The sequence below is a fragment of the Conger conger genome, chromosome 4, assembly GCF_963514075.1.
Source record: "Conger conger chromosome 4, fConCon1.1, whole genome shotgun sequence".
In the NCBI taxonomy this organism is placed as follows: Eukaryota; Metazoa; Chordata; class Actinopteri; order Anguilliformes; family Congridae; genus Conger; species Conger conger.
The window spans coordinates 25,592,856-25,605,955 of NC_083763.1; the positions used below are offsets into that span (position 1 = coordinate 25,592,856).

Genomic DNA, 13,100 nt, shown 5'->3' on the forward strand with positions numbered 1-13,100 from the left:
CTTTCTATTCTTTCTTGCCTTTTTTCTTTTCTTTCTTTCCTTCCTTCCGTATTTTGTAAGGTCCTTTTATTTTTATTCCTCTGTTATTGAAGCCCCAGAAGGGTACACAGTGCAGTATTAAATATGACTGTAAAAGGGAATGAATGATCCCGTGTCTCTGTGTGTCACAGACATGCCCCTACACGTCCGCCGCAGCAGTGACCCCGCGCTCGCCGGCCTGGTGCCCCCTTTCCCCGAGGCCCACGCTTCACCCGAAGAGCCTTCCCGCAAGAACCCCACCCGCTGGTCCACCACGGCCGGCTTCGCCAAACCCAACTCCAGCAACGCCACCAACAGCCTGGAACGCACGGTAACCGCAACCCTTCTTCATTTGGGTGATGATGCTTTTGTCCATGATGTCAGTAAGGGCCATGTTAAAACTACCCATACTTAAACTGCCCAAGCATTGGTTCCATTGATCTAATGCTTTCATAACACATTTTTAAGGGTGCATATACATATCGAAAAATATATTAAAGTTCTTCTTTAAGTTTAAGGAGCTTTAACCAGTCAAAGTGGAAGTGTTGGTATTAATGCATTTAATGTATTTCTGCGATTGTACCACTGTACGTATGTATGAATAACTCATTTTAAATACGTTTGAGTGTGATTTAAACCCCTTCGCTCTCAGGTAAGTACTGTTTGTATAGTAATCCATCACCGTTTAAATTGTGGGTATGTAATATATTACCTGTGCCCAGATGCAGTGACCCCTGTTCCTCCCTCGTAGCCATAACGCATTCCTACACGTCTGGAGCTTCCAGAAGATTCCCCCCCCCCCCCCCCCATGTTGGTCTAACCTTGAAGGTGCTCTTTTATTAATCGTGCCACTTTGTAAAAGACCTTTCTTTTCGTCGCGGCGCCGTTCCGGTTGTTGTAATTTACTCGTGAGGTCATCCCCCAAGGTCTGAAATGAATCAGAAAGCTCTTTGGTGCAGTGTCCCCAGGGCCGCAAATGAAAAAGAGGCCAATTAACTTATCAAAATGGTTGCCCTCTAATAGCGATGACACGGCCTCAGCGCTTCGGAAAACTGCAATATTCAAAATGGAGAGTGGGCGTAAAGAGAGGGAGCGGCAGGATTGTGACACGGCTACCCCGGACCTGATTAGCGTGTCTTTGAGCGGTCCCGATAATCCCATTTTAAAGCACTTTAGTTGTCACCGCCTCCGTAATCTTATAGAATGCTTTAATTTAAAAGGTAAAAATAAATCTGTCCCTCACTCTTTTATTCTGCAGCGAAAGCGGATTTCACCGCCGCCGGAATGTCAAGGTGTGAGGCGGAACGCGTCTGTCGGTTCTTGATAGCGCAAGGGAACCAAAGGCGACTGCTTTTAAAAAAATTAACTTAATATTCTTTATTTAGTGCGCTTTCCAGTTCGTTTTTGAATGAAGTGTGGAGTTGGAGCACTTTTGGAAATCAAGTTGTTCGTTCTGCAAGCAAGTGAATGAAGGATAATGGATTTTTATTTTGGTACCGTACTTAGCATTGACTTGTTACATACGCAAGCTTTAGCTGTGAAACACATTTTTGTTTGGCCTATTTGAGAATGCATATAATGAAATGATAGATGCTGTGCTATGCAACAAGCATCAAACACATTTTATATAACTGATAGGGATATTTGTCTCATTTATACATCTGAAAAGATTCCTTGTATTTGTGAGTTTGGCCACATAGGGTAAAGTGTTGTCATCCTATTTTTCCTCTTTTTCAGTATATCATCTATTTTGGTAATTAAGCAAGTAGTTGGTTTAACTACCTTGTAATTACTGTGTAATTACAATGTTTATTTGAAAAACTTTCCGTTCCCCTAATCCTAGCCATGGGATTACTTCAACTCCCTTTCCCTTAACCAGTCACCCCTAGCTGCAGCTATGCCCATTATATAAGAGCATGTAGTTACATAACCGTTGCATAGCGTGTACATGCATTTATAGTTCTGTGACCTCAGTAAAAAGTTTGACCTCCTTCTGTTTGCGTGGTAAATTGCTTTGGACTGCTTCTTTCTATTACAAATTTTCACCTGCTTTAATTCTTTCATCTCTGGAAAAAAAATATTGGTAAAAAGTGAACACGAAGGCCCTTTCATCCACTAAGCGCCAGATGTATTGGTAATGTCATCTTGGCCCGTTAGCCTTTAACCCAGCGGGGATTTCACAGCTTAAAAGAGATACACTGAATATATTTTAAACAAGCTGCTAGCTTCCCATTTCTTGCGAACACGTAGCAAAAATATAAACCGCAGCATAACATTTTCACATTTTATTCCCACTGCAGCCCTTGTTTATTGGTTCATTTTCACCGCTTTACCTTATTTGGCATGGAGATGATTTGGGAAGTTGTGTTTTGATTCGCTTGCGCTGACAGGCCTCCTCGTGGGAACTGCGAGCCCTGCAGCTAGCGTTATAAAACCTTCACCTGTCCAAAAGAGTTTGGCGCGCACAGCCCTTCCCAGATCTTTCGGCCACATTCACAGGCAAATAAATATGTATAGCAGAGCCAGCAGTAAATACGTGTGATTTAGCGTTCCACCCGTCCGTTGCTTTACCTGTAATAAGATTTATGGGATCTTTTTCTGGAATATTCTTGTGAAACGGCTGTTCCGGCCGACTCCAGCGGCCATCATAAAGAGCCTCAGCAGGACCCCTCCTCGGCCTTCTCCTCGGGCCTCCTCGGTCATGCACTATTGCGCGCTCCCTACATTGGGAAACCATATGTATTCTTTTACGACCGAGATATCCCAAGAGTTTGGGTTTAAGGTTTATTAAATTCCCGCGCACGTGGCCTCAGCGTGGAGACGGAAGCCCGAGTGTCGCCAGGAGCTCCTCCGCTCCGCAGGTTTTCTGGGCCGAGCCGGACGGCCTGCTCCGGCCACTCCGTGCTCTCTATAAACACCGCAAATGAGGATTAAACGAGAATGTGATGGCTAAAGGGGGAAGCATAGGGCGGGAGACGCATAGGGTGATTCCTCCCTCATGAAATTATTGGGGGGTTTGGCATAGCGTGGCATAACGACTCTTTTTAATTGGCTGCTGTGGAGCAGGAAGTTCACACGTTTTCCCAACAACATGGGAGTCTGACTCTCAGCCAAGGCCGAGTTGACCATTCGTGATGCACTCATTTTCAGGGGGCCAGCACCTGTGCCCAAACTGCTCATTTTAGAATATGGTAAAACCTGTGTGCATGTACATCCACATGGTGCAGTAGTTGCGTACATGTGTAATAGTATAGTTTTATAGGATAGCTCCGTAAGAAAAATAGCACCTTAATAATAGTGTATTGGCATTACCTGGGGAGTGCATGGCAGCCATTTGGTTTAGTTAGCCAGTAATAATGAGGGGTGATTAAATTACCATATTTAGAGAGCTTGATTAGAAACGGGTGTGTGTTTGTTTGTGTGTGTGTGTGAGTATGTTGGTAGGTTATGTATGGTCAGCCTGTAGCATAGTGGCTTTTCCCTGTAACCTAGTTGCTAAGTCGCATGACTGGGACCTTTTAGGTTGGTGGGTCAAGCCCTGGTGTAGACATGATAAGATCCACACATCTGTTGGGCTCTTGAGCAAGGCCCTTAATCCCACATTGCACCGGGGGAATTGTCTCCTGCTTAATCTAATCAACTGTAAGTCAGTTTGGATAAGTGTCTGCTAAATATCAAATTATAACATAACATAGTGGCCATTCAGCCCAGCAATGCTTGCATTTTCCTACCACTGAACTGCACCTACTGTTTAGTTTGCCTAAAAGCATCTAGCACCATATAAAGCCTAGTCTACTTTTCATGGTAAGCTGTTCCACACAGTGACCACTCTATGTGGAAAAAATACTTTCTAATATCTGCGCAGATTTTATCTTTGGCAATTTCAATTGAAGCCCCCTCGTTCTGCTAACCGAACGCACGGTGAAGAATCAAAATGATTATGAATTATTATGTTAAAGGTTATACTGGTGCTAACACTTGGAATGCGCTTTCCGCTTTGCCGTTCCAGGCCAAAGGCTCAGACAAGTTTCGCAGTCTCCCCCGAGATGCGGGAACCTGGGGCGGGCAGTTTCAGAGGGAGAACGCCCGCTCTTCCCTGAGCGCCAATCACCCCATGGTGGACCGCTGGCTGGACAGACAAGAGCAGGTAAAGCCCAACTCCTTTTTCTCCCATAGCGTGTGTTTCCACACGGCCATCACCCGCTGTATCTCCGGATCTGGAGGTAAATTCAACAGGAAGAGAATTTGATGAGCACTTACAGTGAATTCGGAGGAAATGGTTTGAGAGGGAGGAATTGCGTGAGAGCCGCAACGTGCAACTTTTCTCTGGTTTGTGTTTTATTTGAGATGTGTGAGGCCTCGATTAAATCAAGCTGTGCACTTAACTTTGATGGACAATACATGCTGGACTATGAACAGTGGTATGCAGAAGAGCATCACTGAACACACAACGCATCATAACTCTTAAGTCTAAAAAAATATGTCTGATAAATACCTAATAAAGTGCTCACTGAGTGTATATAAATATCCTGATTGATTAAACTATCCGCACACAATTCTCTCACAATCGACTTGAAATTTTGCATATGTCCACAAGCTTAGTATGCTGCCCTGGTAACTCCCACTATTGACTGTAAATGGTTCATGGAAAGCCCAATGTGATTGGCACACAAATCCGTTTATCATTCCAATTCATTATCAGAGAAAATCACACTGCAAAACAAAGTAGAGAAACTTCACGGACTGTGAAATCGAGACGCTCATTATGGAGGTTGAGGCCTAACCGGTTATATTGTTTCCTGTTTCCTTCTGGTGTAACCGATAAAATATATTTTGTGAAACGGCAGCATTGGTGAAACAAAATGTGTGTTATCTGCGCCAGAGTAAAACTTGAGGCCAGTGTATATGAAATTGCTGAATGTTCTGGAATGTTCTATTCTCGCTCGACTATAGCTGTTGCTTTTAGCTAAAAAGTATAAAGCACTCCAGTCACCCAGAGTATAAACCGAATGTCACTGTGAACATTGCACATTGTCGGTCTCAGCGACACTCAGTTGAGTCATACCACTGTAAATGCATCGCGATTATGAAAACACTTAATATAATCATAACGAAGAGATAAACTGAACATGTTTAGTGTTTTGTTAGCAGCGTCCACATTACCACTTTGGCTGATGAGTGCTCATAAGGGATATGATTTTTAGAAGGCTGTGGACTTTGATATGAAGTGAAAAGAAATGAGTGAAACAGCTCCGTAGAATATCTGTATTTCATACAGTCTCACAGTCTCCAAAATGTCTGTGCACGCATTGTCGTTTTCATGAATGTGTGCATGTTGTGAAGTCAAGTTAAATTTTATTAATCCCAAAACCTGCTGGGAAAGGGGCGTACAAATTTTCTTCTCTGTCCGTACCGTTTATTCATGACGATCCAGCTCTTGTTGTCCCAATGCGATGAGTTCAGCTTTTTGTTTGATATCACAGATCATTGTCTAGGCGTTCAAAGCGCAGAACGGTAAACTGTGAATAAAGTTACACCCGGGAGAGCGTATTCATTACCGAGGACAGGGCTGACCTTGAAGAGAGGGGGCCTTCACATCGACTATGAAATGACTGCTCTCATCTGCCGGGTTCACCTCTTCTAACTGCTGTTTCCCACTCTGTCAATAGATCAGCCACCTCACCCAGGCTCCGTGAAGTATTTTAGGTTATTGTCCTTTACTAGGATAAGACGCATACACACACACACACACACACACGCATATTTGAGATATTATGCCCAACTAGGCTTCCAGTCCTTGACGTTCCAATTGTATTTTTTTTTTTTTTCTTTCCCAGGACATTATTGCTTTTTCCTTCCACCCCTGCCCTCATACAATACCTGGAACGGCGGCTTTTGTGATTCGAGGGTGTTCTCCGCAACACGCCCGGCGCTCCTTCTTCCCGTCAAGACGAATGGGGAGTCCCTCCAGCCCCGCACACAGTCGTGCATCATCATTAACGGGGCCATCTTGCATGGGAAAGCCAATTGGCTCCCTCATCCCGGCCCGGCTGGTGGCTCATCCGCCGCCGGAGCAGTCAATCAGCCGCTCCCCGGCCCTGACAGGCTAATACATTTTAAGTCCAGACCATTACCGCCGCATTTGACCCGAGCCGCTCCTGTCAGAGGTGGGCGGGCTCGATAAGACGGCCAGGAACCGGCTCTTCAATTTCCTGGCCTTGAGAGTCCCTATTCCGGGGAATTTTCCCCCTCATTTTTCCCACTTTGCGGATACGGCCTGCGGTGATGTCCGCCCTGTCGCGACCCCGGCTCCCCTCAGCAGGAAGTGACGAGGGGAGAAGTTACCGGAAGGCTTTGAGAGCGGATGCCCCTTTGAGGCCTCGTATCCTTTTTGCCGTCCGGCGTGCCTCGACCTGGCCACACGCGGAGACGCTGTTAGAGGTGCACTCCGAAGCGCATGGCTTCTCCATACCGACATGTTGGCCGTCGCGGCTTTGACCCGATTTCACCCGCTCCAGTTGGGAGTTAATGGTGGCGAGACTGGCCTGGGCATCACGCTCCTGTAAAAATGCACCCCCCCCCACAGTGCACATCATTAAGGGGCTTTCACACACCCTGAGTTCTGGCTCCCTTCCCTAATTTGTGTCCTGTCATATCCTTGTGGTGGGTTCGTTCGGGGATTTATGCGCTTGATATTTCCTGCAAGTCACTCTCCTGTCGGTCGCCTGCTGCGATAACTGCCTCAGCTGCTCTGAAAAACATGACTGCACTGAGCCAGGAATATATCCTCAAAAGACCAAAATATATCTTCTGTGTGTCTCACCTTTGTTTGAAAGCCTTGTCTGACAATGCGGTTTCATTTTAGCATTCACGTAAGTACAGTTCAGGGATTCACTTTGACCTAGATTTTTTAGTTTATAATTTCCTGCTTTTGTTCCCACCGCCTACTTTCACAGTCCTAATCTAATAACGCATTGTATCACATCGCCCACTAAATGTACCCGGTCAGTCAAGGCAGCTATAGTAATACCCGCGGGAATGTAGCTCATGTTCGTATACAGCGCAGAGCATATGAGCGCTAGCCTTGCTAGGCTGAAAAGGTAAGTAGTGATTTCACATTTATATGAAATACCATGGGAATGGCTTGTTATAAAGGTTCCTTTTATCTGAGGACTGGTGTCAGCAGATGTTTCTCAGCTCATTGCAAGTCGAGCGATAATACTTTTCTTTGCCTTTTTTAATGCAGGAACACTTCTACTCTTCTATTTTCATGTCTTTGAGTGCTTTGTCTCTGGGAGAACCATTTTGTTTAACCGATATTAGAGGCGTGCGATTAAAATACATCTTGATGAGTTAATTAAAATATCACACTTGGCGTGATCTGCAACGCTTAGCTTGAAATAATGAGTGCGTAGCTACAAGGGCACGTGCACGCGCAAACACAAATCCAAATATGCATATACGCACACGCAAATACACAAAGACAGGGTCTTTAATGTGGAATAAAAAGCAATTAGCTATGATGTGTTGATCGAGGTTTGTTTATCTTTTAAATGTGCTTTGTAGGAGCAGTTAATCCAGACACTAAATAAAGGCTGTCCACTGTCGCAGTGTGAGCATTAACAATGTGGCTGGGATTGGAGGGGTGTGTGTAGAATCTAGCCCTCTGTGATGAGTGGAGAGAGCTGCGGAGTTGGAGCTTGCAATGTGTGACGGGGGTGTGTGTGTGTGTGTGTGTGTGTGTGTGTGTGTGTGTGTGTGTGTGTGTGTATTGGGGGTGGGGGGGTCTACATGTGTAATAATAATAATGTATTATACAATTTTATCATATATATGTGACGCAACACAGTAAATGTTGGATCATGGCTCAGATCTCATTTTCACTCAACAGAGCTACAAAACGAGGTCAATCAGCACAATCGGTCTGGGGGTGTCAACGAGCTACATGTATTTGGGTATTTCTTTTTAATCTTCCCATTGGCGATATAATGTTCATCCAGCATTATAGCATCAATGTCTGCACCCTTTGCGACCTATAATAAATGTTATGAAATCATGTGCTGTAAAACTATTTTCTGAAAAATAAAGAACACAACTGAATACAGTGTTACCCCCAGGATTTTCTTCCAGCAGCAGCGCACCAGTTTAAGGGCACAAATACGGTACGACTCGTTGCACGCTTGCATGCACAGCTGATTCTTGGAACGGTACTACAGCTGATTCACAGATGTTCATGCTATCACCTCGTTTGCGTGTGCCATAAAGCCAGTCATCCACTTGGTATGGAACAGTTGGGGTCGTGAACAATACCGCAAGAGACTCCCATAACACTCCCCGAAACAAATAACCCTGAAGACGTAGCCTATTAAAAGTCAACTTAAAAGCGAATGTAAATGAGGCATTATATAGGCACATTCAGGAAAACGGGACAAAACTCCACTATTTGGAGTGCGCTTTAACACTCTTCTCGCACGTCTCTCTTCTCTATAGGAAACACAGCTATCATGGTTTGCAGGGATCAAAACCTGTAAATTTCACACCGCTCACGTGCCAGGTCCATGATCAAGTCACCCCTACTCTCTGATTTCTTATGACATCAGCAGCAACCAGGTTGTCGATGTTGTAAAACAAGTTTTGGCACCCGGTTAACGAGTGGCTGCTTTTCTTGTGTAGGGTAGTTAGCCTCTTCCGGGTTTTACCCAGTGCAGTTATTCAGCTTTGTGAAAGTGATCTTCGTCAGAACAGAAATATAGTGGAGAACCAAGTTGAATTTGGCTTTTTAGTGTTGATGCCGTCATACACGTCACAATAATGTCATCGTCACCACTTCATTTGCGTAGACCACAGCTGCTCCACCAACAAAGAAGAATGTGGAGGACCAACGGGAAAAGTGACTCAGCTAGTTCTTATATTTTGTCTTTTTTTTTTTTTTTTTTTTACATTTACTAAAAAAATTTTCTTCATATTTGCACATTTTATGCATAATGCATTTATAGCTGAAAGATAGACAAGTATTTCAAGATTCCAGATCTGCGCTTATCTCATGTTTGTCCAAAATCGAATCTACGTTTTTTTTCAGCATTCTGTAAAGCTGAGAACTGTGCAGTGGTACGCCGTTTGCCTTGTCGAGTCACGTTTATTTTGTATCGCTTTGTTCAGCGTACTCAAAGACACTTAGTTAATTGAACAAAGAATATAAATAGTGCGTGTGTGTCTGCTACTGGTACCGTGTGCCTGCCTGCCTGCCTGCCTGCGTGGGTGGGTGGGTGGATGCGTGTGCGTTTGTGTGTACGTGTGCATGTGTGTGTGTTTGCGTGCTTGCATGTGTGTGTGTTGCAGGAAGCGGCGATGTTGCAGAGATTTTGCAGAGATGTTGCGCAGCTGCGTGATTTACAGTATCTCAGACTGGGCGGGGGACGGTCAGAGGGGGTAACCAAGGAGTGATCGTAGGCGATAAGCGCTAATGAAATTAACTACAAAGGCAATGTAACCCGGTCACTTCTCCTCAGTGAACAAATCCACCACCGCAGACGGGCTAAGCCAACAAATACGCTGGAGCACTTGGCCCTTTATTGCGGTCAGAGGGCAGCCGTGATGGAGTGCAGCGCGAGGAGGCCCGTTCCAGAGCAGAGGTTTCCGGAATGTTCCGCCCGTCCTCCTTTCCGCCAGGATCGTATTTAAAAGGCTGTTTATTTTCAATACCTCTAAAGTTCTGAAAAATTAATGGTTGTTTAAAAAAAATTGAAGTGTTAAAAAAAAAAGAAAAAAGGTCCATTCTCAGGATGCACAGCTGGGCAGCATTACTCAATTTAAGAGTTACATCTTTTACTCTTTTATAGTGCCTGTCTGCACACCAGCATTCTGCGTTGCACTAGTCCGAGGAGCCTGCACTGTTCCTCTTTCTTTAAAGTGGTACTTTGTAATGCATTTTTAATCGTCTGTCCTACCTAATTATAAATTAAAAATGCACTGCCAGCACACCATTAAATCTGAGCTGCTGCGCTTAGCCTTTGCATGTCCAGGTACCTGGAAAAGGCAGCCAACCGCTAGAGAGCTGCAAAAGATGAAGGAAAACAGGATAAAAACTGGGAAAAAATTCCTTGGAATGTCTGCGTGTCGCTCTTGATGCGTGGGGTCGGGTGTGCGGATAAACGTTTCTGTCGCCGTTCGGCTTTGAGTGAAGAAGGCCTTCCCAGGCCACTTTACACAAAGCGTGAAGATAGCATGTACGGGAGCGCTATTTATTGGCTCGTAAACAGGGCCGCCTTATGAGTTATTCTTTAAATAAATGGTGGCTGCTGTCGCTGACCTGTTATTACCGTGATGAATTCTCATGGCTCCCGGCGTAAGGGCCTGAGAGCCGAGATGTAAGTCAACTCTCTGTCGGGCTTTACCCTGCTTGAGCCGTGCATGAAACAGGAAGCCGGCTTTTCACAGACTACTGTCCTCCTGCGGACAGGCCGAAAGAGAGGGCGAGAGGCGCAGAGAGCTGGAATGGAGGACCGAGAGAGACGAAGAAAGAGGCGACGAGTGAGAGGGACACTGTGATCACCGTGGCTTCTGCTCTGTGAGATGTTCACATCAACTCTTAAAGAGTATATATGGACTCTTTTGGACTCTGTTAGACTGTTACCGTTAGAGTTGAATTAACACTGGACAATTTACTGCGTGACCTTGAAGCCTAGAGGTGATAAATTTGCTGTCAGTGTGGCCAGCCGACTCCTGAATGCAGGCTGTGCTCAAGGCGCCCTTAAGGTCAATTGCCTTTAAGCGACAGTGTGTGGAAGGAGAAAGACTGAGAATTATAGAGGTATACGCTTCTAGCTGATATTTTTGACAAAAATTACTTGGTGTCATGAATTTGTTTACACAAAAATACTGTTTATAATTATGAAAAAAAACAACATTTAAAAGGTTTTATCTGCTTGGAGCCCAAAACCATGCTGATAGAACCATATAATTGCAAGGTCATGATATGTAGAACCAAGGCTTGGATCTGCCCCTGTAGAACATGTTGAACGTTGGAGTTGGGCTCAGATGGTGTGGGGAGAGGGACGGGTCCTTTGAATGAGGGAGTCCTTTCAGGGAGCATACTACAGGCGAAGAAGCCCTAAGCTCTGAAAGCTATAGGCCTCGCCCTGCCCTATTCATTTTTGTTGTTGAACGCAAGCTGGTTTGAATCTCTCCTGTCAGATTGGAGGTGCAAGGCCCACCTGAGATTTCAGCTCTGTGAAAGACATTCCATTCAACTGAAATGAAGGATTGCTTCGAATGGTTGGATGTAGAGTTAAGCATGATAAAAGCCATAGAGAGCTCTGTGAGAACTATGCCCTGAAAGGAACTGATAATGAGATATCTTTCATCCCTTCCTGAATGTGGGACCTCAGCTATTTCTACACGCGCACACACATGCACACACACATGCAGGCACGCACACTGGACTAGTTGGGTTAACTGCCAGTAGGTGCTGCTGTTTGTTCAGTGTTGGCCAGTCCAAGAGATTGTCCTTTGTTACAATGGAGATCTTTTCTCTCCTCTTCTCAGTGGCTGTTCACTGTGTGAATGGGACTGAGTGAGGGCGAGACCGAGAGAGAGACACGGAGAGAGACACGGAGAGAAACACGGAGAGAGACACGGAGAGAGACAGAGAGAGAGACAGTGAGCGAGAGACACAGAGAGTGAGAGAGACATAAAAACTGAGTGAGTAAGAGGGAGAAAGGCACCTCAAATACAAACAAGCCCTCCAAGCTTAATTAACAGCCAGTCTGTTTGGTGTTTATCCTGAGTTTTATCCTGAGATTAATTTTGAACTGTATTTTGTCAGTGAATTAGACGCATTACCTTTGGCCTCATTCTTTCATAGGAACAGACGTGAAACAGCTCGTACGTCCCAAACTACAAATAAAGGGGAGAAAATTAACCCGAATGCAACAAGGGCTTCTAAAAACGGTTCTAAATGCAAAGCCTGACTGCAAAATCTCAGACGTCTTTTCGGTGACCTTGACTGCAAGCAGCGAGGTGCATTCGGAATTGTGGGAGGACGACGGCTACGATGCGACCGGAGGACTTGTTGTTCTTTTCGCAGGAAGAGCCCCCTTCTGCCCCTCCCCACCTCTGCACCTGTCAGATGTGTGTGTGTGTGTGTGTGTGTGTGAGTGTGGCTCTGAACCCAGCCACTGAGCTGGAACTGTTCCGCTCCATTAACCCCACACTGAAGTTCCTCACCGGAGTCTGACTGCCTGCTTGTCTCCGCCATTAGTTTCTCCCTCGGAGGGGAGGGCGGTAAGCAGGCGCGTTTTTGGGGAATTCAAACGAAGCGTCTGCCGTACGCGACGCCGCTCGGCGGTCCGTCGCCCACGCATGTGAAAAGTCGGCGGTTCGTCAGCTGTTCATCTGCCATTTGTCAGCAGTTTGTTAGCTGTTCGTCAGCAGTTTGTTGGCTTTTCGTCGGTCGTTCGTTGGCTGTTTGTCAGCCATTTCTTGCCTGTTCATTAGCTATTTGTCAGCCGTTTCTTGTCCATTCGTTGGCTGTTCTTTAGCCATTTGGTGGCTTTTCGTTGGTCGTTTGTAGGCTGTTCGTTAGCTGTTTATAAGCTGTTTATAAGCTGTTTGTTGGGTGTTCGCTAGCTGTTTGTTAGCTGTTTGTCTGTCGTTCGTCAGCCGTTTGTTGGCTGTTTGTCGGCCGTTCGTCTGCTGATCGTCGCCGTTCCTCACCTGGAACAGGCCCCAGTTGCCCTGCAGGAGCGGTTTGGAGAAGCCAGCCTGTACAGTATGGTCTCACCCTGTGCTATCACGTGTTTGGCAGCGAAACCGCGCTAAAATCCCATTACCCGTCAGGCGGATGATTATGTGACCCCTGCCATGGAGCTGCAACAGGACGAACTTCCTAAAGCAGAGCAGATGGGTGTAGAAGTGGCCCTGCACACATGTCCTGGCATGTTGACAGAGCTCCCATGGTTTTCTGACCCCCACTGTCATGGCATGGCCGCCTGAGCACTCATAGGGTCACTGCAGGGTCACGATCGCGAGTGGGACAATATGACAGCTTCCATACTGTAACCTCGGTAGGATACACCTTGTGG

At 45.7% G+C, this 13,100-nt stretch overlaps 1 protein-coding gene across 3 annotated transcripts in view; it reads left to right on the forward strand.

Annotated features, from left to right (window-relative positions):
- pard3aa (par-3 family cell polarity regulator alpha, a) overlaps positions 1-13,100 on the forward strand; it is a 390,604-nt gene that overhangs the window by 154,420 nt on the left and 223,084 nt on the right. For all 3 annotated transcript variants that reach the window (XM_061238372.1, XM_061238374.1, XM_061238373.1), the window contains exons 4-5: positions 171-349; positions 4,028-4,165. In XM_061238372.1, coding sequence (XP_061094356.1) covers positions 171-349; positions 4,028-4,165 — 317 coding nt within the window. The remainder of the gene's footprint in view (positions 1-170; positions 350-4,027; positions 4,166-13,100) is intronic.